The sequence below is a fragment of the Bos javanicus genome, chromosome 14 (assembly GCF_032452875.1).
Source record: "Bos javanicus breed banteng chromosome 14, ARS-OSU_banteng_1.0, whole genome shotgun sequence".
Classification (NCBI taxonomy): Eukaryota; Metazoa; Chordata; class Mammalia; order Artiodactyla; family Bovidae; genus Bos; species Bos javanicus.
Window position 1 is genome coordinate 15219687 of NC_083881.1, and position 27062 is coordinate 15246748.

Here is a 27062-nt window from a genome sequence, read left to right on the forward strand (position 1 = left end):
AATGTGAGTGCTTTGTGCCAAGTATTGTGAAGGGCATTTTATACATGTTATTCAATTCTCACATCAACCCTAAATAAGGTAGGAATAAAGGAGCTGTTTGTGGGCCCACAATCAAATACTCATTAGATATGAGGACAATATTATCCCCTATTTTACAGATGAAGAAGCCAAAACCTCAAGTCTCCATGCTATTAACTTTCAGACCTGGTTCTTAAAAGTCCTAAATTATTCTACCTAGCCAACCAAAGTATTTTGCTGCCCTATTGGGCAAAAAGGAAAAGAAGGAAGGAAAGTGCCAGTAACCGAGGCCTTACTACTGCAGGATGAAATGTGCCAGGTCATCTTGATGTAACGGTACTGAAGCTCTAACACATGGTGCTAAAAATCTGAGAAGCGCCAAACTGCAGCTAGCCTTCAAGGTGGACTACTCGCACCTCCCTGGATCTGTCAGGTGTCGGGAAGCAATTCTTCTTATGCCTCACACAGCTCTGCACAATGTGCGGAAGCATGATCTGCCCTTTTGTCCCAGACTATCTCTCAAGGATGTTTGTATAATGAACAAAGCTTTGGAAGACTAAGACAGAGCAAGAGTCTCACTCCAGAGCAAAAGTCAGGCAGGCTTACTGCCTATTCAAAACATCTGAGTTCCCCAAGCTTAAGGTTCCTCAACTCCAACACAAGCCCACTGCAGTATCTCCCTGGAGCTCTTCCCTATCAACCCTGAAAGGACTCAGATTGGGAGTGAACCTACAGGAGGTAGGCAGAATCACAAGGCTTGATGTACCACGGGAAAGGCCTTTGTCTCAGACTCAGGAGTCTCCTGCCCTCTGCCAGCATCCATCCACTCGTGCAGGCTAACTGGATAGCATCCACTTAAGGTAAAACCCCAGACCCTCCACAGACCTTGACACCAAACTCTTTGGACCACCTCTCACCTTCACTTTCCTCAGAGATACCCTCTCCCACTCTACAGAAGCCACTGTTCATCTTTTGGTCAGCATCTTCTACATGAAATTCCTCCTCAAGGCCCTCAGCTAGAATGTACTAACCCCACAATGCCCCCACTGTTTACTATACATAGTGTACTCTCACAGCGCTTTTAAAGTTTTATTCTACTTGTTTATGTGCTGTGCCAGTTAATCAATTTATTGCCTCTCCCAGCTCAAAGCTTATCTTTTTATACATGCTCTGTGGTAATGAATGAAATGGCTTTAAGCATTTCTCCTTACAGTGAGCAGAATGTTAAACTTTCTCAACGGGGGTAGTGCTGGAGGACACTGCAAGAGGAAGGGAGCTCTGCAGAGAACATCACATTTAATGATGAAAGACTGAATGTTTCTGTCCTAAGATAAGGAACACAATAAGGATGCCTGTTGTGCTTCCCAAATGGCTCAGTCGTAAAGCATCCACATACCAATGCAGGAGATGCGGGTTCAAGCCCTGGGTCAGGAAGATCCCCTGGAGAAGGAAATAGCAACCCACTCTAGTATTCTTGCCTGGAAAATTCCAGGGACAGAGAGAGGAGCCTGAGAAGCTAGAGTCCATGGGGTTGCCTAAACAACAAGGATGCCTGTTCCTGCCACTTCTATTCAACACTGCATTTACCACAGGTTCTAGCATCGAGCAAGAAAAAGAAATACAAGGACTGGAAAGGAAGACATAAAACTATCTCTATTCACAGATGACATGAATGATCTTGCATAAAGAAAATCCTACCACATCCATTAAAAATACACACATATACACACAATATACATATATATAGAGAGAGACTAATAAGTGAGTTCAGCAAGGTTGCGGGATACAAGATCAACAAATAAAAATAAATTGTATTTTCATAATTTGCAATGAACAATTTGAAAATGAAATTAAGAAAATAATTCCATTTACAATAGCACCAAAAAGAATAAGACGCTTTAGAATAAATTAACAAAAGAAGTGTAAGACTAATACTCTGAGAACACTGTTGACAGAAATTAAATAAGATCTAAATAAATGCAATCCCATCAGAATCCCAGCTGTCTTCTTTGTAGAAACTGATAGACTTATCCTTAAATTCAACTGGAATTACAAGAGACCCCAAAGACCCAAAACAATTTTGAAGAAGAAGAGCAAAGTTGGAGGACTATACTTTCCAACTTCAACTCTTACTACAAAGCTACAAGACGCTGCAGTACAGGCACAAGGACAGGACTACAGAATTCTATCAATGGAACAGAATTAATTGAGAGACCAAAAATAATCATGTATGCCAATGGTCAACTGAATTTCAACAGAGGAACGAAGACTATTCATTGGAGAAGGAATGGTGCTGTAACAACTGGACAGTTACATGCGAAAGAATGAAACTGGACCACTAACTCAAACCACATACAAAATTCATTCAGAATTTAATAGAGTAGCTAGAGCTATAAAACTCCTGGGGAAAAACTAGGTATAAATTTGCAAGACCTTCAATTTGGCAATGAATTCTTAGGTATGACACCAAAACCACAGGCAACAAAAGAAAAAACAGATAATTGCACTTCATCAAATAAACTTCTATGCTTCAAAGACTACTATCAAGAAAGTAAAAAGACAACGTGCAGAATGGGAAAAAAATTACACATCATTTATTTGATAATGGACTGATACCTAGAAAACATAAAGAATTCTTATAACTCAGAAACAAATAACTCAATACAAAAATGGGCAATGGATGTGAGTAGACAGTTCTCCAAAGAAGATGCACAAATGTCCAGAAAGAACATGAAAAGAAGTTTCGTATCACTGCTCATCAGGGAAATGCAAATCAAATGTGCAAAACAGCATTTCTTAATAATATACAAATAACAATTTATTAATAACCACAATGTGATGTCTATCAGTGCACATAGAAAATGTATACCCAAAGAGTGGAATACTATTTAGCCATAAAAAATAGGGCAATTAACTGGGAGGGGGTTAAAAGAAAGCTAGGTTAGTTATCCTAAGTAAAATCCCATCAAGAGCAATAATGAAACAGCAGTGAGATCATTTTTTAATCAATCTCATTATGGCCCAGATGCTGCTAGAATCAGGGGAAGAGCAGATCCACACGGTAATGAAGCCTCTCAACTTCAGTCTAGGCTTAAGTGCCAACTCAAAAATGCCTTTAGAGAAATTCATGCAAGGAATGCCTCTTGCGAGCTGGTCACATGCAAAAGTGAAGCAAGAAGCACATCTGTTTGGAACTTGCCCCAAGGGCCTCCAGTTCTTCTCCAAATTGGGTTCATAACTCCCACCCACAGAGAGAAAGCCAGTGCCTGGAGCAGCACCCAGGGAGAAGCAAATTAGCATTTCCAAGGTCAATTGCTGACAGGCCTAATGGTTTACAGCAACCAGAATATTCTGGCTGCTGAAGTTAAGAGGCTTAGCCTCTCGAGCTTGCTCAACACCAGCAAGAAACTAATTTAACACATCAACTACAAATATGAAAATATTGTAGGTGTGGAGTCAAATCAGCATGTGACATTTCAAACAAACAAATATTAATAGGATCTGCAGAAGTAAGTGATTTTAAGCTAGTTAAACAATTTTGGGAAAAACCTAAAATACCAATCTCACCAGTGGTAGAGGACTGGTAAGAATTAAAAAAAAAAACGAGAAAGAAAGAAAAAAAAAAATCAACAGATAATATATTATCCTATTTTACCAACTGGTTTAACGTGAATATTCACCAAAACCACTTTAAAAAATCTCAAAACTAACTGATTTAACTACCATTAAAATTTTCTGCCCTCCTCTGAGAGTCAGTGGAAACTAAAATGCCCTCTGTACTTGCTGCTATTACAACTGCCATTTCTAACATGGAACTATTAAGCATCTGAAACATTGCTAGTCCAGACTAAGAAAAGAATGTGGGTACAAAAATAACTCAATTGTCATATTGATTATATGTTGAGATAATATTTTAGACAACATTAGATTAAATAAAATATTACTAAATTATTGCCTCCTCTTTTTTCTTACTTCTTGTAATGAGGATACTAGAAAATTTTTAATTAAACATGTGGCTCACATATTTTTACTGGACAGTGCTGCTACATATAAATAATACTTTACATTTATGTAGCACACACATACGTAATTTCAGGTGTAGAGAAACAGGGAGAAATGGATCTGGATAATAAATATTTTCTGTAGAATAATCAAATTGGTTTCATCTTTTAATCACCAATCTAATAAAACCTCCTTTCTGCTTACTGAGAGACACTTTTATGTCCTTTAAAAAGGACCTGATATTTCAAAAATGATTCTAAAGTCTGTTCTACTTCTGCTATGAACTGTCTCCTTTTCCTAAAATTAAAATAGTCTTAATTCTTTTCAGTGATCAAAGATACATGATAAAGTGCCAATCTAATTTTAAAATCTGATCAAGTGACTCCATTTCGGTTTTTTCTGTGGTAGTCATTTTCATACCTGTTAGGTCTTTGCTTCAAAGATTTTTTAAAAAGTAGAATCAACACAAAGATTGTTCTCCAGCGTCTAGAAAAACCCAGGCAGTATTGAGGTACTATACAAACTCTGTTTTAAAAACTAAAATATGACTCATTCACTATTTCAAAAAGTAACATCCCAATGTGGATGGGAGAGCTTAGCAAACAGGAGAGCACAGCAAGCAATCATTTCCACACATTCCATCATGTGCAGAAACCATGCCAACTCTCAGGTTGTTAGAGTCAGGGGAAGAAAGAGAATCTGGAGGTGTTGGAATGGCTGGAAATTTATGGAGTGAGAGTGCAGAGTAACACGAGGTGAGGTGAGGCCAACGACAGCCCAGACTTTCCTCTCTGTGGGCCTTAAAAAGGAAACAGCCCGGCTTTCTGACTAAGGAAGGCAGCAGGAAAGGAAAACACACTTCACACTTTCTAACGTCCCCAAACTGTCCCCACCACAGCTGGCCCACCGATAGAGTTATACCTACTGTTCATATTTGTGTGAACAGTACATATAAATCTTTTAAAAGTGGTTTTTAAATGTTATCGACAACAACAAGATTCACTAAGGTAGAATGGTAAGTAATAAATATGAGATGTACATTTCTATTTTGTGACAGGGCCAGCATCTATCTCTGGTAAATGAACTGAGTAACCTGGATAGATAGAAATAAAGCCAGTGGAAAGGACAGGTATTTAGTCCTCATTCCTTCCTGGAAGAGGTGACCTTAACCTTAATAGCCCTACCTTTCTGTTGTTCTGATAGAATCAACACATTTTTTGTATCCTTAGATATACAGAATAACTCAGGTTCCAAGTTATGAAATTTCAGTAACTTAGCGATTATACCTTTTAAACAATCTTGAACCTGCAGTTAACGCACACAGTAAGGGCGCAACAGCTACTGATTAACAAGTGTTCTGGTGCCACCTAGTGGTGTATGCTTCCCGCCAAAGGGGAAACAGTGATTAGACCAGGGTTCTTGGCCCACGGAGGAGCAACATCAGCTTGACCCAGACCTATTGAAACTTTAGAACTAGGGCCCAGGAATCTGTTTTAACAAGCCCTCTAAGTTAATTCCTCTCATGTTTGAGCACTACTGGATTAATCAGTACCGACACAAAAATTAACTGCAAAGTCTTAAAAAATTAGGTTCAACAATGAACAAAAGTGCTCAATTTCTAATTTTGGAAAGCAATTTAGTTTTCTGCATTTTGAATCCAAATATCTGTATTTAAGGAACTGCGTTAAAAGCCATTTACTAACACATTAATATACATCCAACATTTGAAAGTCCCAGGCTCTGAAAATATCCCAAGTGCACCCTGAGGTCTGTGCCCCGAGGAAATCCAGTTCAAAGGAAAGGCCAAACACAAAACAAAACAAAAATACAATGAAAGTGAAAGTTGCTCAGTCGTGTCCGACTCTTTGCGACCCTATGGACTATATAGTACATGGAATTCTCCAGGCCAGAATCCTGGAATGGGTAGCAGCTGTTCCCTTTTCAAGGGAATCTTCCCAAACCCAGAGATCGAACCAATATCTCCCACACTGCGGGTGGATTCTTTACCGGCTGAGCCACCAAGAATACCGGAGAGGGTAACCTATTCCTCCTCCATCATATCTTCCCAACCCATGAATCAAATCGAGGTCTCCTGCATTTCAGGTGGATTCTTTACCAGATGAGCTACCAAGGAAGCCAAGCCCAAGAAAGTGAAAGCGTTAGTTGCTCAGGCTCTTTGCAATCTCATGGACTGTAGCCCACCAGGCTCCTTAGTCCATGGAATTCAGTTGCAATTCCCTCCTCCAGGGGATCTTCCCAATCCAGGGATCAAACCCAGATCTCCTGTATTGCAGACAGGTTCTTCACCACATGAGCCACCTTAAGAAAAAGCATTAATTGTTATCAGGATATCAGGTTATGGCCTCTCAAGGGGGCCCACCTGAAAAAGGGGAACACATGAAAAGCCAAGGTGGTAGAACACTGGTGATTTTTAAATAAAGAGTCACCAAAGAGCTTCCCAAGTGGCACAGTGGTAAAGAACCCACCTGCCAATGCAGGAGATGCACGAGACACGGATTCCATCTCTGGGTTGGGAAGATCCCTTGGAGAAGGGAATGGCAACCTGCTCCAGTATTACTGCCTGGAAAATTCCATGAACAGAGGAGCCTGGGCTGCTACAGTCTGTGGGGTTGTAAAGAGTCGGACATGACTGAGTGACGGAGAGCACACTGATGATAACACCCCCTAATGATAGCAGACATTGCAAAAAAGGCCCACTGTTTATATCTGCTCCTAATAAAGTAATCAAGAGAAAAGCAGGTCTGATGAAGCCTTGCTGAACTGTTTATTTTCTATGTAGGTCTTAGAGGAGAACTTGGTTACTTTAAATAACTTAAGACAACTGGGATTCATTAAGAGGAGTTCCACAATGCATCTAGTTGTTTGCATTCCCTTAAATTCAGCTTGCTATTATGCTCTTCTTGGCGGGGGGGGGGGACTAATTTTTAATAAGTATGTTTATTTATAATTTAAAAGTTATATGCTTGAAATAAAAAAACTGGATCAAGAGATACATGCCAATATGACTACTGGTCCACAGAGTCACAATTAAGTATATATACCATCCTTTACTCCATGGCTTAGATGACAAACCTATCACTTAAAAGAAAAAACCTCTTTAAAGGCTAACCATACAAAACCAAGCCTCAAATATGACAGGTAACATAACAGACATTAATATCAATGGCATATAATATAAAGGAACTGCAATAAGAGATAGAGAAAATATACCCCCAAAATGCCTCTGACATCACTAACAGCTGGTAAGAATTACTGCCATCCACTGAGGGTCATCAGAAAGAGAAAGTGGCACCAGAAAATCTAGGTCAAGGGGCTGAAATCAGGCCAAATTGGTTTTAAATTCAAATCCCCTAGCTGTCACTTAGGTGTGTGCCCTGTGCTGTTATTTCAACTCAGTGAGCCTCATTTCCCCGTCTATAGAGTGAGGATAAGACTACCCCGTTCAGTGATTTTCACCACCCTGCCTGTCTGTGTGCCTTCTCAGTCGTGTCCAACTCTTTACATCCCTATAGACTGTAGCCTGCCAGGCTCCTCTGTCTATGGGACTTCCCAGGCAAGAATACTAGAGAGGGTTGTCGTTTCCTTCTCCAGGAGATCTTCCAGACCCAGGGATCGAACCAGCGTCTCCTCCATTGGCAGGCCAGGTTCTTTACCACTGCACCATGTGGGATTTTCACTGCATGCACATTTAATAGTATCGGCCCACAGTCAGCTCTCCCAGCTCGCTTTTCTTCACCCGCTACAACTCTTACATCAGGAGGTGAGGCATGTTCCCAGATCAAGACTAAACAATACAATAACGGTGGTGATACATTTAATAGTATCTCATATGTATCTCCAGGACACCAGTCAACAGTACAGGGAACTTTAACAGCTGAGGAAAAGGCTTACATACAGGACAGACAGATAACAAATAAAGTGACTACACCAGTGATAGAAGTATGCTTCCCCCTGAGTTTGCTCAGGTTCATGTCCACTGAGTCAGTGATACTATCTAACCATCTCATCCTCTGCTGTGCTCTTTTTCTTTTACCTTCGATCTTTCCCAGCATCAGGATCTTTTTCAATGAGTCGGTTCTTTGCATCTGTTGACCAAAGTCTTGATGCTTCAGCTTCAGTCGTTCCAATGAATATCCAGGGTTGATTTCCTTTAGCATTGGCTGGTTTGATCTCCTCGCAGTCCAAGGGACTCTCAAGAGTCTTCTCCAGCACCACAGTTCAAAAGCATCAGTTCTTCAGTGCTCAGCCTTCTTTATGGTCCAACTCTCACACCCATACATGAAAAACGCTACTGGAAAAACCATAGCCTTTGACTCTACAGGCCTTTGTTGGGTATGTAATGAAGCCTCCATAAAAACCCAAAAGGGTGGGGCTCAGAGAGCTTCTGGGTTGGTAAACACACAGAGGTGCTGGGCAGGTGGTGGGCTTGGGGAGGGCACAGGAGGTCTGTGCCCTTTCCCTCTCACCTTGCCCTTGGCATCTCTTCCACCTGGCTGTTCCTGAGATGTACCCTTTTATAATAAATCAGCAATCAAGGATGTAACTGCTTTCCTGAGTTCTGTGAGCTGCTCCAGCTAATTCTATCAATAGAACCCAAAGGGCAGACTTACAGGACTGAGTCCATAGCTTGTGAGATCTGACACTAACTCCAGGTATAGTGTCAGAACCGAACTGAACAGCAGGACACCCAGCTGGTGGTCACAGAGATTTGGAGAACTGCTTAGAGTGGGGGAAACACCCAGACATTCGACAGCTAGAAGTGTCGTGAGTGGCAGAGGAGAAACAGTGCAGTTTTCCCTACACCTGGGAACTACGAAGACACAGGCAAAGTGACTGAGCTCTTCTAGAGACCTGGATTTTTCATATTCTGTAGGCCACGCTTTTATACTTTTAACACTACAGATACCGTAACTCTCAATAGTCTTCATTTATTTAAGTTATAATAATCTCTTGCTTTTATAATTGGCTCCAGTTACAAAAGCGATATAAGACACACAAACATTGGCTTCTTACGGTTACTGTTATTTTTATTGTCTTTTGGCCACCACCCCACTATCATTACTTCCTTCTAATTACTGCTTCTACTCAATAATATAATTATGGAATACAGTGTAAGAGTGAGGCCCAAAAGAAACCTTCCCCGTAACTAGAGTCCTGGCCGTAAGAAGCAGTTCTTAAGACAGAGAAATTTATTACAATATAATGAAAATCCAGATCTGCCTAAGAAAATAAGTCTTGAGAATGTGACATCAGTATGTGCTGGCTTCTCAAACCATTAAGTAATTCTGAAAATAAACTTAACATAAAGGATTTAAGTAAAATAATCACTCCTTTTTCACAAAATTAGATGATGAGTGAGAGGGTTATGGGTGCTCATAACTTTCTTTTTCTTTCTACTCATCAAATGTTTAGATTTAGGAATGCCTTATTTCAGGAGGAAACTAGAATACTACCTCCAAAAGCATTCAAATTAAGAAGTATGCACTCAACGAAATGCTTAATGTTTGTAAAACTTCAGTTATTCATCAAGAGCACAAACTTCCAAGACCACGCAAGTTTTTAACTCTGACCGCTGTTCTTTATGGAGAAGGCAATGGCACCCCACTCCAGTACTCTTGCCTGGAGAATCCCATGGGTGGAGGAGCCTGGTAGGCTGAAGTCCACGGGGTCACTAGGAGTTGGACACAACTGAGTGGCTTCACTTCCCTTTTCACTTTCATGCACTGGAGAAGGAAATGGCAACCCACTCCAGTGTTCTTGCCTGGAGAATCTCAGGGACGGGGGAGCCTGGCGGGCTGCCATCTATGAGGTCGCACAGAGTTGGACACGACTGAAGCGACTTAGCAGCAGCAGCAGCAGCAGCTGTTCTTTATTCATCATTAACTCTCAAGTAACTGTCACAAAGTGAAAACTCTGTTTCTTGCCTGGATGGAGTAAGGTGTGAAAAAGAAAAGGAATCAGGTTTAAAAGGTGATGATTCTTAGCTGGAATACAAATTCTGGATACAAGAGAGAAAACTAATTATCATTCAGTCAATTCACCGTATTGCTTCTATCAGCCAAGATGTACTCGCTGCAGGGGAGGAAACCTGCCCACCATCAGTTACCCAAAAAGGAACTGACTTTCCTGCCATGATGAGTCTAGAAATAGACAGCCAGGGTCAGCACAATGACCCCAAAAGATCCCAGCTTCTTCCTTCCACAACCAGACTCAACTCTGCCTTTGTAAACAGAAGACGCTAAAGCCCAGGAAACGCACAAATGTCCAAGGGAAGTAGTTGAAAACTCCACCTGCAGAAAAGGACAAAAGCTGATGGGCTGTTTCAGAAAAAGCCTTGCAACCTCACTTTGGAATTTCAAAGGGAAAAGGAAAAGAAGAAGAAAAGGGAGAGGGAGAAGAAAGGAAAATCAGATACTGTCAATCTCAACAAAATAACCAAAACTTTCTGAGCTAAATATCACTAAATGTTACTTCAATATTATCCAACTACTGCAAATGCCACTTGAAGGACAAAATCAATTTTCAATAAAGTGTAACGGTTAAGGGCAGAAACTCTGCAGTCAAATCGCTTATGCGCAAATCTCAACTCCCACTGCCGAGTAACTGTGTGACCTTAGGAAGGTACTCAGCTTCACTAAGCCTCAGTGGTTCACAGCGGGGATTAACAATAGTCCTTACTTGGCAGGATCACAGGTCGGACCAAGTGAGACAGCACCTGTAGAAACAGCACAGACCTGCACACGTTTGCTGCGTGTACCACACCCAGCTCTTACCTTTGGAGCAGGACGGCCATCACCATCACCGCTGTACCTTGGCATAGTTCAACAGACATCCAGTCCCTGCCTGACCTCAATAACTGAAGTCTTTCTGCTCTGCTTCTTTCAGTAAGGCATAGAAAGAAAGCAGTATAGAGCAGTAAAATACAAAAGCTCTCCATCAAAATTTTCTCATCTACTGAACCCTTAGGCAATTTAAATATGCATCTTTTTATTCTTTTCGTCCAAGTGTTCCTCACATATTCAGCAAGAATCAGATATTTCGCAGATAAAAAATTATAAGTTCAAAATCCAAAGAAAATTACCTATCTTTGAGCAAGTTACAGAACGAAGGCTGTAACTGGGACTAAAGCCCAGATCAGACTGATTTTAAGTCCTCCATTTAAGGGGCAATTTTGGCTCTGTCTCTTAAAGTCTTTCATCTACTGTTGCAGACTGCTGCTAACTGCTAAGTCACTTCAGTCTTGTCCGACTCTGTGTGACCCCATAGACGGCAGCCCACCAGGCTCCCCCGTCCCTGGGATTCTCCAGGCAAGAACACTGGAGTGGGTTGCCATCAGACTGAGTTAGCATCAAATTTACTTAAATGACGGGTGTTCTTCTACTCTCTGGGTCCTTGGAGACGGCACCTCAGTCTGGTGCCACACGAAGACTGCTCTCCAACAAGCGTTTGCTCAATTACTCCAGTGGGGGTCATTCTAGGCCTCCTCTCTGTATAGAGCTTCTCCCGTCACCTAAATCCTGCTCATAGGCACTCCAGTTCAGGTTCATAACCAGCTGTTCTCAGGGTGTGGTCCCCGAGACCCTTCCACAAGGTCCACAGGATCAAAACTATTTTCATAATAACTGTCAGACCTGCAACGGAGTAGCTGCAGCAGAGACCACATGGCCCACAGAGTTTAAGATATTTGTTATCTGACCCCTGATGGAAAAACTCTGCCAATCTCTGCTTTAGAGCATGAATCTTTCAAAAAGTGATGCTTATGTTTCCTCTTAAATAACACAGAAGAAGTTGCATTTTGTATCAAAATATACATCTTATTAAAAAAAAAAAAATGAAGTTTGTATTAAAAACACTCAGAAATCTTCAAACCAAATCCTGAAAAAAAACTGATACAACCCTCCAGGAGGTTATGTAACAGCTCTTCTCTCATGGTTTAAGATTTTATTATGAGTTTCCCCAGGACTACCTACCAAAGCCAAATCTCCATCAGTGTCAAAAAGAGACTACAAATCAGGCTGGACAGGGGTAAGACCTTTAGAGAATACCCACTAAAGATGGGTGACTTCTGCTGCCTTCTGTGAATGAATATCTAGTATGGAACTCACCTTCCTACCATGAGTAACCGTAAGGCTGGGCAAAATATAGGAAACAACTGCTTTCAGACATTGAGACAACAGGCAGAGCAGAATTGGGATTCCTGTGAAATCAGGTGAGGTAAGTCCTCTAATTGCTCTCCTTCCTGCAGAGAGGAGGAAGAATCTAAGTGGAGCACAGCAGTCTGGAAGGACCAAAGAGACAGAGACTGGAGTTCAAGTTGCTGAGCATTAGGGGTTTTGCAAGACAGAGCACAGTGAGGGAGGTATGCAGAGAAAGCCCTTCAGGAATCTATACAGAGCCTCCTCCTAAGAGCTAAGTCAGCCCTAAGTGAAGCCACACTGTGCGCGTGCTCAGTCGCTACGTCAAGTCCAACTCTTTGAGAAGCCATGAACTCTAGCCTGCCAGGCTCCTCTGTCCATGGATTTCCCTGGCAAGAATACAGGAGCACTTTGCCATTTCCTTCTCCAGAGGATCTTCCCCACCTAAGGACTAAACCTGTGTCTCCTGCATTGTAGGCAGATTCTTTACCACTGAGCCACCCAAGAAGAGAAAACTACACTAGACCTGTCCTAATGAAGTTTAATAACAACCCTGGAATGGATCAACCTAATCCACAAATTACTTAGCTGCCAACCAAAACAAAGGTCAATACTCTTCAAAGGAAGATGACAAAATTCAGAAACTCCACAACATAATGTACTCAAGCAGCAATGGACAGAGCTAACAGAATCAGCAGACAAGGATATTAAAACAGACAAGGATATTAAAAATACACTTCATGTGCTCAAGAATACAAAAGAAAACATGAGCATAATGAAGAGAAAAATAAGATTCCATTTAATTCTTTTTTATGTTTTCTAAAGCTCAAAAAAGTCTCTGAAATTAAAAGTCCCCTGGATAGACTTAGCATATTAGACCCTTGAAAAGACAGGACTAACGAACTTGAAGACACTGCAAAAGAAACTATTCATACTGAAGCCAAGGAGAAAAAAAAGACTTGAAAAAAATCACCCAAGCCTCAGTGACTTATGGAACATTACCAAGCAGTCTTACATACATGTGATTGGAGCCCCAGAAGGAGAAGGGAGAGAAATAGTAGCAGAAATTTTTTTCCAAATTTGATCAAAACCATAAGTCTACAAATCCATAAAGCTCAAAGAACACCAGAAAGAATAAACAAAGAAAATCACATCAAGGCATATCACAATCAAATTGCTAAAAAACAGCGATAGTAAAACAAAAGAAGAAACATGTTGCTCCCGTGCTTCTATATGTGATAGATATAAAATAAAAATAAATCTAAACTAAACAAAGAAAATAACATCTTCCTAGATCTTCTGATCAAAAAATTGTGATCAAGTTCAGGAAAACTGAACTTTTCTCATTTTATTGTAGAGGCCTTCCTTTACCAGTACCCCTAGCATCAGCTTAGGCTGTCTACTGAGTAATTAATCAAGAACAAAATATAGTTAAATTACTGAAAAATAACTATCACAATGCTATATACCATACAGTTCACAAATATCACATACTTTTGATTGTATGCTCCTTGAGATCAGAAACCTTCATGTTTCAGCACATAAATTTCTAGTGCAGTTTCTAGTGGTTTGAACACAAGGGTCTGAACACATACAAATGAATCAATCTCATCTCACCCTCTGTACATTACTATGCGGTATACATACAACAAGATGAGAGAACAGATGCCCAAAGGGTTAAATGAGCGCCCCAAGCTCACCCAAAAGGTGAGTGGTATCTCACATCCCTAGAGCAATGCCACCGCACAGGGTCACCTCAAAACAGACACTAAAGAAAGACGTTTTCATTATTACTTACTCTGAGTTTCCACGAGATCCAAAGCCACACTAGAAGCTGTGTCCATTCCGGAGCTGATACAGGATTGGAAGTTTTTCAAGGAGGAGAGTGCAGATTCTACACCACTGAAGGATATAAAACCAGTTGAACCTGAACTTGAACTTGAAGTGGAACGCCCCGGCATCTTGAAATTATTACCTAAGTTTTCAAATACAGTGAAATGAGATTTATGAATAAGAATAATAACTGCATAGAAAAACAGAACCACTAGAAATATCCATATGACTGTATTCAGTATCTCTACAAATGCTACCTATTCTATATCCCTTGAAAGGATATCAAAGCATTGTGCCATTATCTGGGCCACCAAACACATATGCCCGGTAATATACAGGGAAGGTAAGTGTTTTCCTTTTTTAAAGGAGGGATAATACTCTCTTCCAAAAGATTCCCTGATTCTCTAAAGAATTCAACAAGAGCTCAGTTCCTGAAAACCTAAAACAAAAATGGGTCAGAAAGAGTAGACTGCTCATATGATGCATTTTTCCAAAAAAAGAAAATAGTGGCAATAAAACAGTTTAATAAGGGAGAATTTTAAAAACCTGCAATTTTTAACTTATCTGACGTATAAATACTGATTTCAAGGCAGTGAATTAGAAGCCACCTCCAGGCCCTGGCATAAAAACCGAACTCTCTCTCTACACCATCCAATTTTACAGCTTGAAACAGACAAGCAATGATCTTAGAAGTCACATACTGAAGATGGAGAATCACCAAAAGGAAGGAGCCTAGGTTCCCACATCACTGCTTGGAGGAAAACTGCCCACCAGTCAGGTTCCATGCATGAAAGAAATTGAAATGAACTTCAGTTTTGCAGTCATTTAGATTTGGGGGTACATCTATTATTATAACACCAACTGTTGTTCAAAAAGCACAACCCTGCAAGGACCAAATGATATGGTTCAAGTATTCAGTTATCTGGGGGGTCAATCTTGATTCTAGTGTAAGTCTAAATTGTCCAGAACAGCACTATCTAAAAAAACTTCTTTCTTCCATGACAAAAATGTTCTTCCTATAGTCTGCATTGTCCAATATGGAAGCCACCGTGCGAGTGTGATTATTATTTAGCAGTGATTACTGATGGTCACAATAGCATCAATACCCAACTCCAGTACTCTTGCCTGGAAAATCCCATGGACGGAGGAGCCTGGTAGGCTGCAGTCCATGGGGTTGCGAAGAGTCGGACACGACTGAGTGACTTCCCTTTCACTTTTCACTTTCATGCATTGGAGAAGGAAATGGCAACCCACTCCAGTGTTCTTACCTGGAGAATCCCAGGGACGGGGGTGCCTGGTGGGCTGCCGTCTATGGGGTGGCACAGAATCGGACACAACTGAAGCGACTTAGCAGCAGCAGCAGCAGCAGCCTGCAAAAGAACTGAGTTTTAAATTTTATTTCATTATAACCAATTTAAATTTAAATAGCCATACTATAAGTCAACTACACTTTAAAAAAATTAGTAACATATCCGCATTGAAACAGAGTTCAGTTCAGTTCAGTTACTCAGTTCTGTCTGACTCTTTGCCACCCCATGAATTGCAGCACACCAGGCCTCCCTGTCCATCACCAACTCCCGGAGTTCACTCAAAATCATGTCCATTGAGTCGGTGATGCCATCCAGCCATCTCATCCTGTCGTCCCCTTCTCCTCCTGCCCCCAATCCCTCCCAGCATCAGAGTCTTTTCCAATGAGTCAACTCTTCACATGAGGTGGCCAAAGTACTGGAGTTTCAGTTTCAGCATCAGTCCTTCCAATGAACACCCAGGACTGATCTCCTTTAGAATGGACTGGTTGGATCTCCTTGCAGTCCAAGGGACTCTCAAGAGTCTTCTCCAACACCACAGGTCAAAAGCATCAATTCTTTGGCGCTCAGCCTTCTTTATGGTCCAACTCTCACATCCATATATGACTACTGGAAAAACCATAGCCTTGACTAGACGGACCTTTGTTGGCAAAGTAATGTCTCTGCTTTTCAATATGCTATCTAGGTTGGTCATAACTTTCCTTCCAAGGAGTAAGTGTCTTTTAATTTCATGGCTGCAATCACCATCTGCAGTGATTTTGGAGCCCCCAAAATTAAAGTCTGACACTGTTTCCACTGTTTCCCCACCTATTTCCCATGAAGTGATGGGACCAGATGCCATGATCTTCGTTTTCTGAATGTTGAGCTTTAAGCCAACTTTTTCACTTTCCTCTTTCACTTTGATCAAGAGGCTTTTTAGTTCCTCTTCACATTCTGCCATAAGGGTGGTATCATCTGCATATCTGAGGTTATTGATATTTCTCCCGGCAATCTTGATTCCAGCTTGTGCTTCTTCCAGCCCAGCGTTTCTCTTGATGTACTCTGCATAGGAGTTAAATAAGCAGGGTGACAATATACAGCCTTGATGTACTCCTTTTCTTATTTGGAACCAGTCTGTTGTTCCATGTTCAGTTCTAACTGTTGCTTCCTGACCTGCATATAGGTTTCTCAAGAGGCAGGTCAGGTGGTCTGGTATTCCCATCTCTTTCAGAATTTTCCACAGTTTATTGTGATCCACAAAGGCTTTGGCATAGTCAATAAAGCAGAAATAGATGTTTTTCTGGAACTCTCTTGCTTTTTCGATGATCCAGCGGATGTTGGCAATTTGATCTCCAGTTCCTCTGCCTTTTCTAACGCGGCTTGAACATCTAGAAGTTCACGGTTCACCTATTGCTGAAGCCTGGCTTGGAGAATTTTGAGCATTACTATACTAGCGTGTGAGATGAGTGCAATTGTGCAGTAGTTTGAGAATTATTTGGCAGTGCCTTTCTTCTAAACAGATTTAGAAGTCTTTTTATATCAATACCAAAACTTAAAAAAAAATAAAATCATTATTCTTGGTACACAGTCATATTCTTTAATCAGTTTATTAGCCATCTGTCTTTAATACTATGACATGGGTGTTTCTGAAGATGTATTATCTCAGTGTGCTCTTATTATTTTTTCATAGGATTTCCTGAAATTCTCTTCAAAACTGCATGTCATGCTTATGAATGTGAAGCTGTTGACACCTTCAAATGAGTCTTTTCTGAAGACCATTTTTTTTTAAACTGTAAAATACTACAAGTAACCTACTGTGAAGCTCAGAAGTAATACTTCTAAATGGAAAATGTTTTCTATTCTATTCTCATTTTTCCAATAGATATATGCAAATATTTCACCACTAATATTTTTACCTATTTCTGCCTCTATTCAGAGGATCTCTGTTCAACAAATATCTTTTATAAAACCAAACTTATCAACTAAGTAACCTTATTATTTTTGTCAATGCTCTGCTATGTAGAAACAATGCAAAAAATATATATTAAATAACCACATGTGTCTAGTGGCTACTGCACTCGACAGCACTGTTCTAGAAATACCATTATCAAAGTATTATATATATATACACACACACTATCACACACATACATACACACTAGGGGTTAGGCTAGTCACAGTATGAACAGGACATATGTTCCTAGAATATTAATTTTACTTAAAGAAAACATGAAACACATTTATATTAAAACAAACATTAGTTATGTTATAGAGTAAAACGTGGGGGCAATACTAGTAGGAGTTAACTTCTAAAAACTCCAGTGGGGGGTCAACAAGTAGCCTCTGGAGCCAGACTATGTGAGTTCTAAGCCTGATTTTGCCATTAAAGTTGCTGAGTAACTTGCGACAAATTATTTAACCTGTCAATGCCCTCCCTTCCCTTTCTGTAACATGAGGATGATCCAGCGCCAGTATCAAGGGTTACTGGGAGGACCAAATGAGTTCACTTGTTTAACACAACACTCAGAATAATGCCTGGTAAACCATCTTTTAAAATGAGAATAAATATCACCACTGACTTAATCATCACTGTGAGCAGCAATACAGAATAGTGCATAAGTGAAATGGACCCTGGTCACCAATGCCTGGAAATTCCACCTGTCCACATCACTCAAAACTGCATCACTCTGGTTGAACAGCTTAACTTCTCTATCTTCGGTTCTCACCCTCCCCCCCAACCCCGTTTAAAAAGGAGATAAGCCATTATTGTAAGGATAAATTAAATTTTATAGTTTTCTCAAACTTGTCTGATCTTAAGAATCAGTTGAAATACTTTCTAAAAATACAGATTAATGGATACTATCTCAGACCTACTGAATCAGTCTCTAGTGGACATTCTGAGGAAATGATATTTTTATGAAGCACCCCAAATAATTCAGGTATGGTGAACACTGAGATAATTGTGCCCTCCAAAATTCATGTTTACCCTAATTTCCAATGTGATGACATATGGAGATAGAGCCTGTGGGAGATGATTAGGTTTAAATGAGGCGGGAGCCCTCATGATGGGATTGGCATCGTTAGAAGAGGAAGAGACACAGGGCTCACTCTCTCTGTCCTTCATGTAAAGATACAGGAAGGTGGCCATCTGCAAACAAGGAGGAGAGCCCACCAGTACTCAACCACAGCAACAACTTTTAGTCTTCAAAACTGTGAGAAATAAATTTCTGTTGCTTAAACCACCAGTTTATGATAATTTTTAACAGGAGCCTGAAGTAAGACACAATGTATATAAGGATTAAGGGCTTTCCTGATAGCTCAGCTGGTAAAGAATCCGCAATGCAGGAGGCCCCAGTTCGATTCCTGGGCCTGGAAGATCCGCTGGAGAAGGGATAGGCTACCCACTCCAGTATTCTTGGGCTTCCCCGTGGTTCAGCTGGTAAAGAATCCGCCTGTAATCCAGGAGCCCCAGGTTTGATTGCTGGGTTGGGAAGATCCCCTGAAGAAGGGAAAAGCTACCCACTCCAATATTCTGGCCTAGAGAATTCCATGGGCTGTATAGTCCATGGGGTCGCAAAGAGTTGGACACGACTGAGCGACTTTCACTTTCACTTCTTCACCTTCATATAAGGATTAATATAATCCTGGACAAACGGAAAGCCATCCTTTTTATATGAATGCAAAATTCACATTACTCCAATGAAACTTTACACTTGCAGACAGGTGAGGGAAACATCTTTCTGTAATTCGGAAATACCAAGAGGAACGATTCAGATCCAAAAGTAAGAGAAATGGCTTTTCCCTATCTCTGACAGAGGAGCCTGGCAGGCAATAGTTCATAGGGTCGCAGAGTTGGACACGACTCAAGTGACTTAGCATGTAAGTACAGCTAAGTACGTAAGTCACAGGGCAGCCTGCCACAACAAAGAATTATTTGGTCCCAAATGTCAGTGCAGTAGTTGAGAAACCTTGGTTCAAACTGACCACTTCTTGAAGCCTTCCTGGGGGAACAGTAATTATTTTGTTCTCTATACCTATGGTCTCAAAGAAAGCTTAAAACACGATTACCCACTTCCTGAGTTTTTCCCCTAGCATATTCTGTTGCTTTCCCTACAGGCCTTGTCTTCATCAGTTGGTGCTGCTGCAACAAAATACCACAGACACAGTAACATATAAACAACAGAAACATTTCTACAGTTCTGGAGGTTATGAAGTCCAAGATCAAGGCACCAGTACAGTCGCATTCTGCTGAAGGCCCTCTTCCTGTGGTTCATGGCCAAGGCCTTCTAGTTCTGTGTCTTTACATGGTAGAAGGGGTAAGAGACCTCTCCAGAGCCTCTTTTATAAAGGTATCAAGCCTACTTGGAGGGCTCCATCCTCACAATCTAAGCACTTCCCAAAGGCTCTAGCGCCTAATTGCCATTTCTTGGCTTTGGGAATTCGACATATGATCTGGGAGTGGGGTAGGAGAGGATATAAACATTCAGACCACAGCAGGTCTTTAAGATTCTCTGTAGATGGGGTGGCCAATAATCAGCTAATGTAAAAATAAAAATACCCCTCTCATCTTTGGGTACAGCAAGTGGTAAGCACACAAATAACCTAGATACTGTGCTGACCACCTTTAAATCCATAGGGCCCTATACAAATTCAGCCACCAGAGCTGTACCTTCTTTTTCAATATGCAAGGTTACATCTTTATGAAGCGTTCTCTTATCCATACAAACAATTGCTTGTTTTCTTCTTCATGCTACTACTATCCCCCTCCCCCAACCACACACACATATTCTACTTTAAAGTGAAAGTGAAAGTGAAGTCACTCAGTCCTGTCCGACTCTTTGCAACCCCATGCACTATAGCCTACCAGGCTCCTCTGTCCACGGGATTTTCCAGGCAATAGTACTGCAGTGGGTTGCCATTTCCTTCTCCAAGGGATCTTCCCAACCCAGGGATCGAACCCAGGTCCACTTGCTCACATGTCTGCCACTCTTTCACCTTGTCAGCAACTTAAACTAGAATTCTGACATATTTCACACTACATAAAACAGCCCCTCACACAAAATAGGCAACCAATAAAAATTTGGAAGAGTTACATCAATAACAGAAACCATTTCTATGTCCCCTATAGCATGCCATGAACTGGCATCCCTAAGCTTTGCTCTCATTATAGTTAATCCTCACAACCATTTACAGGAGAGAAGAGAAAAGGAAACTGACGCCCTGAGAGTTTATTTCAAATATGTGCCCAAGGCCCTGCTTTGAAAGCCAGCTCAAACCAGATTTATTTAGATCAAGAATTCGGGACCTCACACTACTGTATATAAACAGATAAACAATAGAGTCCTACTGTAAAGCACTGGGAACTATATTCAATATCTTAATAATCTATAATGGAAAAGAACCTGAAATATATACATATACACATATATGTCCGAATCACTTTGCTGTACACCTGAAACTAACACACTGTAAGTGAACAATATTTCAATAAAACATAATTCATGATCCACATATTTAGAGCCAAAGGATGGAGAGATGGCGTCTTGGAGAGTGCGGTCAACGGCCCCAGCCTCCCCGCTGTGACCGTGAAAAGAACCACGACCATAACCCAGGTCCACAGATCGCAGCTCCGGGCACCCGCCGAGCGCCCGAGAAGGAGGCGACACCCCTCGTCACCCTCCCATCGCTATCCCTCGCTCCTGCCTTACCTGGCTGCCGGATGTAGCTCTGGTCTGGCTGCGCCCGGATTCCCCGCGCCCGGACCCCAACTCCTTCCTTCACTCCCTTCCTCTGTCGCTGAAACGGCGAGCGCGGGCTCGGACGTCATCAGTAGTCGCCGGCGAGCGGTCACATGACGCCCCGCCGCCGCTCCCCGCCCCTCTGTCATGTGACAGCCGAGGGACCAGTGGCGGAAGCCGGGGTCTGGCCGGCTCAGGATAAGGGAAGGGCTGGGGGTAAAAGTGGAAGGACCCTTACGGAGACGGAGGGTGGGGGCCGGCGTGCAGACTCCGCGCACGACCGCGGGCCCTGCGCGTGCGCCCTGGCGCGGTCCGGGTGACAGGTGAGTCGGGGCAGTGTGCGCGCGCCGCCTCCTTCACGTCCCCCGTCCCCTCCCCCGCCCGGGGCTGGGCCGCGCTGGCCCAGGCGCGGGGCTGGGGAGATTTTGCGGCGTGGGGTGGGGTCTGGATGGGGGAGCCTGGCGTTAGAGGACTGGGGGTTTTCCTGGAACCGCGGCTGCAGTTCAGACTCCGCATCTCCACTCAGGTGGAAACAGTTTTACACCCTGCTTTGGCGCTTTAGAAGCGATGATGTTCAGCTCCTTGGTCCGCATCTGATCCTTCCAGGTTTCCGGGAGTAAGGCTTTGTGGACGTCGTGATTCCTCCATTTACTCTCGAGAAACCTGAGTGGTTGGTGGAAGCTTTTACAGTCTGACGGACTTCAGTTTGAATTCTCGTTTTGCCATGGGCTGAGTTTGGACAAGTCATTGCTGCTCTCTGCACCTTGATTGCCTCACCTGTGACACGCCAAAGTCCTTTGCATTAAAAAAAAAGAAAAAATTCTGAGGGTCCTGATTTGTCTGTGGTAGTAAAGTAGTGAAGTGAAAGTCGCTCATTCGTGTCCGACTCTTTGCGACCCCATGGACTATACAGTCCATGGAATTCTCCAGGCCAGAATACTGGAGTGGGTAGCCTTTCCTTTCTCCGGGGGGTCTTCTCAACCCAGGGATCGAGCCCAGGTCTCTCGCATTGCAGGCGGATTCTTTACCAACTGACCCACAAAGGGAAGCCCAAGAATACCGGAGTGGGTACAGTTAGAAAAACAGAAAACACAGAGCCTGGAAGGGAACTGGGTCTCCGGATAGATTGCAAGTGCGTGGAACTTCCTCCAACCTTGATGGTTGCCGGAAGGAGGGAGATTCTTCACTGCCTTTGTCCGCTACAAGGAACACCTTCCGATTTTTTTAATTCTGTTTCAGGATCCATGAATCAAACTAAAGTGATTAGTCTCATTTTAGAACTTTCCTGTAAGAGATGCGCCCGTGGTTTTTATCTCGATCAACAACCGCTACAGTTTATTCCTGGTAATGGATGGGTGGGGACTAGTGCTCCGTTCTTTATGTAACTGAGGTTTTTATGAAAGGATTAAACTAGATCAGTCTTCTTTTGTCCTCTGTGTAGGATAAAGAATGATTCTTCCCAGGGAACTTTAATTTTCATAATTCAGTTCTGGACTCCTTGGGCAGTTGGTATAATGCTGCCATGCTTCATTCTTGAAAGCATGTTGTCTTTTGTCTACAATTACTTTCCAAACTAAAAATCACAGTTCCATATCAGTTCTTTAAAATTAAGTTACAGCCACTTTTCTGGGTGCCTTGTAAAAAGAAACAGGAAATTGAGTGGAATTTCTGGTTTCATTTCATGGCAAATAATAAGACAACCTACACTGAGATGAGTGGTCATTATGAATTGTCTTCATTCCTAGCACCAGGAGAACCTCTAAAAGGAAGATTTAATATATTATAATTTCTTCTACCATGCTTATTCATACCTCATTCTAGAGTGATTTTTTTTTTTTTAAGTCTCAACCAAGTCTTAACATCTGTAAAGCCACCTACCTCTGAGATCACTGCAACATGATTAGGCGTATTTAATGATGCTTCTTAAATTCTATTCTTTAGGACCAGTTTTTCAGCCAACAATGGGGCTATTTACCAAAGACTGTTGTCGTTGAGTCACAAAGTCAAATCTGACTCTTTGAGGCCCCATGGACTGTAGCCCACCAGGTTCCTCTGTCCATGGAATTTTCCAGGCAAGAATACTGAAGCGGGTTGCCATTTCCTTCTCCAGCGGATCTTTCCAACTCAGGGATTGAACCCATGCCTCCTATCTTGGCAGATGGGTTCCTTACCACTGAGCCACCAGGGAGGCCCACAAAAACTTTAGTCAAATTTGAAGTTGCCTTGAAGTTGCCTACAGTGTAACTCATTGGGTAAAAAGGATTTAAATAAGACACAGGCACACCAGAGTTTTGACTTATGTCATTATCCCAGGCCTAAGCCTCCTTGACCACATGCATGCATGTGCCCAGTGTGTCTGTTTCTTGGGAAAGAAGGCAGGTCATGTTGCTTTGCTTTAAGCTGTTTTCTCTTGGCCACACTGTCCTGTCTTGGTATCCAAATGGTAGCAGTTAGACCTGTTTATCCTAGGCTCCCCACTTCTGAATTGAGTCTAGAATTTCATCCTGCTGAAACCTGGGTTAGTTTGGTGTTCTTCAGAGGACTTCAAGTGACTTTTGTTCCCATTTTCCTTTATTTTCTCCTTGTCTCATTTTCCAAGCCAGACCATTTCAGTAGGAGAAGTGGAATGAAATTATCTGAAATTCAGCCTACTAGGGATCAGTGTGACTCAACAAGCAAGCTTCACAGAGAAAACTGAAGGGACTTGTTAATAATTTATGCCTTAAAGTATATTATAGACAACCCTTGCACGAGAGAGTTCTGGATAACTGTAGTGGCCCCTCTGTAATCCCTGCTATGGGCCCCAGCTCCACCTCCCCCAGCTCACTCCCCACCAGCCACATCAACTAAGTGTTCTTCCTTGCACATTCCTACCCCGGGGCCTTACTTGAACTTCCTTGTAACTCCTTCCTGGAATGCCCTTCTCCTAGATCATCATCTAAAATTACCTTCAAACCTAGTGGCTTTAAAACAGTATAAACATTTTTTTTCTTTTTTTTTAAATTTGTATTGGTGTATAATTGATTTACAATGTTGTATTAGTTTCAGGTGTACAGCAAAGTGAATCTGTTATACAAATACATATATCCACTCTTTTTTCTATTCTTTTCCCATATAAGCCATTACAGAGGTAAAAAAAAAAAAAAAAGTAAGCATTTATTGTCTAATTAATGTTTGTGGTCAGGAGTCAGCTGTGTGACTTAGCTGGTGCCTTTGGCTCAGGGGCTCTTGGGACGTTGCAGTCAAACTGTGAACACAAACAGATCCGTTGCAGTCAAACTGTGAACACAAACAGATCCGTTGCAGTCAAACTGTGAACACAAACAGATCCGGGGCGGAGGGTGGGGGTTGGGGGGATCCATTTCCCAGCCTACTCAAGTGGTGAGTGACAGACTTCTCCATCATCCTATGGGCTCCCTCCACAGGGCTCTCTTACACCCTGACAACTTGCTTTTCCCAGGACACATAAGCTGGAAAGGGTTCTCAAGCCAGAAGTCACAGTCTTTTTTGCAGTCTGATCTCAGAAATGGCGTTTTCACATCCTCCATATTCTTTTCTTTAGAAGGAAATCAGGAAAAGCACACTCAGGGAAAGAGGCCTACACAGAGCATGAACAGGGAGGACCATCTTAGAGACCTCAGATACCCTTACAGCTTGCTCCCTCACTTGCTTCTGATCTCTGCTCAAATACCGTCTTATCAAAGACACTTTTACAAACTGTGTAACATCACACACACTCCATCCCTTTACCATGCTTTTCTTTACACGTCGTCACAGCCTGATACATGATTTACTTATTTATCTCTTTCCCACTCCCAGTAGTATGTAGGCTTCATGAGAGCAGGAACTCAGTTATGTTCACTACAATAGTCGCAGGTCCTAAAACAGTGTTTCGCACATAGAAGGCACCGGATAAATATTTGTTGAACAAGTGAATCTATATTATTAAGAATGCTTTCATCTACAAATAATGCAAAACCCAGTTAACAGTAGATAAACCATAAAAGTGGTCCATTTAACAAGGATTACAAGGTGAGGTAATGCCACAGTTGAATCAAGGAATCAGTAACATCAATAAGAATTTAGATTCTTTCCTACCACAGCACTTGGTCTACTTTGCACTCATTCTTGGTTTGTCCATTGAGTACAAAGTTACTGCAGTTTCACTCTCAATTTTGTTGGGCATAAAACTTAACTTTGATAAGTTTTTCTTGATGATAATCATTTCAAGATACATTGCTAATCAGAACCTCTCCACTGCTTAGTGTGAAATAGTTGTCCTTCCTTTAGAATCACCCTATCACAATTCTCAGACATGTGTTAGTCTCAATAGCAGGACCTCCCAAACTTGACGTATGAAAAAAAGCATTTTTAAAGATTGTTCCCTCACCTAATTCTAGTAAATTTTAGGATATAGTTACCTTTTCCCTTGGATCCACACATGCCCTATGTTCCCTCACCTAATTCTAGTAAATTTTAGGATATAGTTACCTTTTCCCTTGGATCCACACATGCCCTATGACACCTTCTCCCAAGCTCTGGGATCAGCCGCATCATGTCTTTTCTCATGGAGAGAAATGAATAAAGTGTTGAGAAAGAGACCAAGAGTAATAATGTAGCAAAGTCCCTCCACAAGGAAAACATGCAGAGTGGGAAATAAATGCTCTCCCTCCATATCAGAAGTCATTATGTATTATAGTCTTTTTCAGTGAATTTGGAAGAAAAATATTGTGTATATGTTTCACATCCTTCCTTCAAAGCACTGGAGATTGTTCATACTTTTTTTGTTGTTGTTGCAGGTCCTTTAATGGAGTGGCCAATGTATCAACAGACCTGGTTTCATCTGATGACTTACAGACCCCAGCTCTGAAGCCAGTCACATATTCCCTGTGGCCAGGCCCAGAGTAGCTGATTTTCCTCAAGATGGTAGACTTTTTGGCTGAGAATAACCTGTGTGGCCAGGCAATCCTAAGGATTGTTTCCTGTGGCAATGCCATCATTGCTGAACTTTTGAGGCTCTCTGAGTTTATTCCTCCTGTATTTAGATTAAAAGACCGAGCTGATCAACAGAAATATGGAGATATCATTTTTGATTTCAGCTATTTTAAGGTAATCTTCCTCGAAGCTTTTCTTACCAATCTTTTCTACAAAAGCGTGCTTTCTCTGGAAACCAGGAGACTGGGATGTTAAGTAATTATGGAGAAAGAGTTAAAAAGAAAAGCTTTGCAACAAAATTTAATATCAGCTAATTTGAAAAGTAATATAAACGTACTGTGCAGAAGCTCTAATGTAACACAATATAATCAAATTTTTAAAAGATAACTTTGGTATGCTATATTTCACATTGAAGTCTGCCACATTTAAAAGCATGCAAATTGTGGGTTCAGTTCAAGACCATCTCCTTCAAGGGGATTTTATATCTAGGCTTCTGTTATCTACTTTCTATTCTCTGCTTTCAATTTTTTATATCCCTTTAGAGGCATAAATAACACATTTTTCAAAGATACTTTAGAAATTGTTACTGGCAATTGTATTGTTTTTTTGACTCTTTCTTTGATGTGTTTTTCTTCTTAGGGTCCAGAATTATGTGAAAGCAAACTGGAATCTAAGCCAGAGCTACAGGATTTAGATGAAGAATTTCGGGAAAACAACATAGAAATTGTGACCAGATTTTATTTAGCATTTCAAAGTGTGCATAAATATATTGTAGACTTAAACAGGTATTGACTAATTTAGTAATAGCTAATTTTGATAGTAAATAGTGGAGAGGGAGAAGGGACATACTAGAACATGTATATCTTTCTGAGTTACTAAGAAATTTACTAACTTATACCCTAGGTAATTTTCTTTTCCTTCCTGTGGCACTAGTCATCTTAAGTGTGGTAGAGTTTCATTATCACGTCCTCCTCTTGTGTAGTATTATAATCATCTTGCTTTATACCAAGTCTTTGGCTTTCAGTCTTGATCCTAATTTAGTTTATTAAATATGAGAAGTGGGAAAGAAAAAAAAAAACTTAATTTTTGTAGCA

The 27062-nt window shown here is 41.4% G+C and overlaps 2 protein-coding genes across 7 annotated transcripts in view; one reads left to right on the forward strand and one right to left on the reverse strand.

Annotated features, from left to right (window-relative positions):
* Nucleotides 1-21095, reverse strand: part of NSMCE2 (NSE2 (MMS21) homolog, SMC5-SMC6 complex SUMO ligase) — a 237704-nt gene extending 216609 nt beyond the window's left edge. For 2 of the 6 annotated variants that reach the window (XM_061438633.1, XM_061438628.1), the window contains exons 1-3: nt 21004-21095; nt 15278-15390; nt 13975-14151 (exon numbers count right to left, since the gene is read on the reverse strand). In XM_061438633.1, coding sequence (XP_061294617.1) covers nt 13975-14137 — 163 coding nt within the window. In that variant the 5' untranslated portion in view covers nt 14138-14151; nt 15278-15390; nt 21004-21095. Of the gene's footprint in view, nt 1-13974; nt 14152-14710; nt 15227-15277; nt 15391-21003 lie in introns of those variants that run through there. The other 4 variants (XM_061438631.1, XM_061438634.1, XM_061438630.1 and 1 more) reach the window with 4 other exon arrangements.
* Nucleotides 21096-21174: 79 nt separating this feature from the next.
* Nucleotides 21175-27062, forward strand: part of WASHC5 (WASH complex subunit 5) — a 53111-nt gene continuing 47223 nt past the window's right edge. The window contains exons 1-3 of the mRNA XM_061438614.1: nt 21175-21356; nt 25833-26142; nt 26608-26753. Of these exons, the coding sequence (XP_061294598.1) occupies nt 25957-26142; nt 26608-26753 (332 nt within the window). The 5' untranslated portion in view covers nt 21175-21356; nt 25833-25956. The remainder of the gene's footprint in view (nt 21357-25832; nt 26143-26607; nt 26754-27062) is intronic.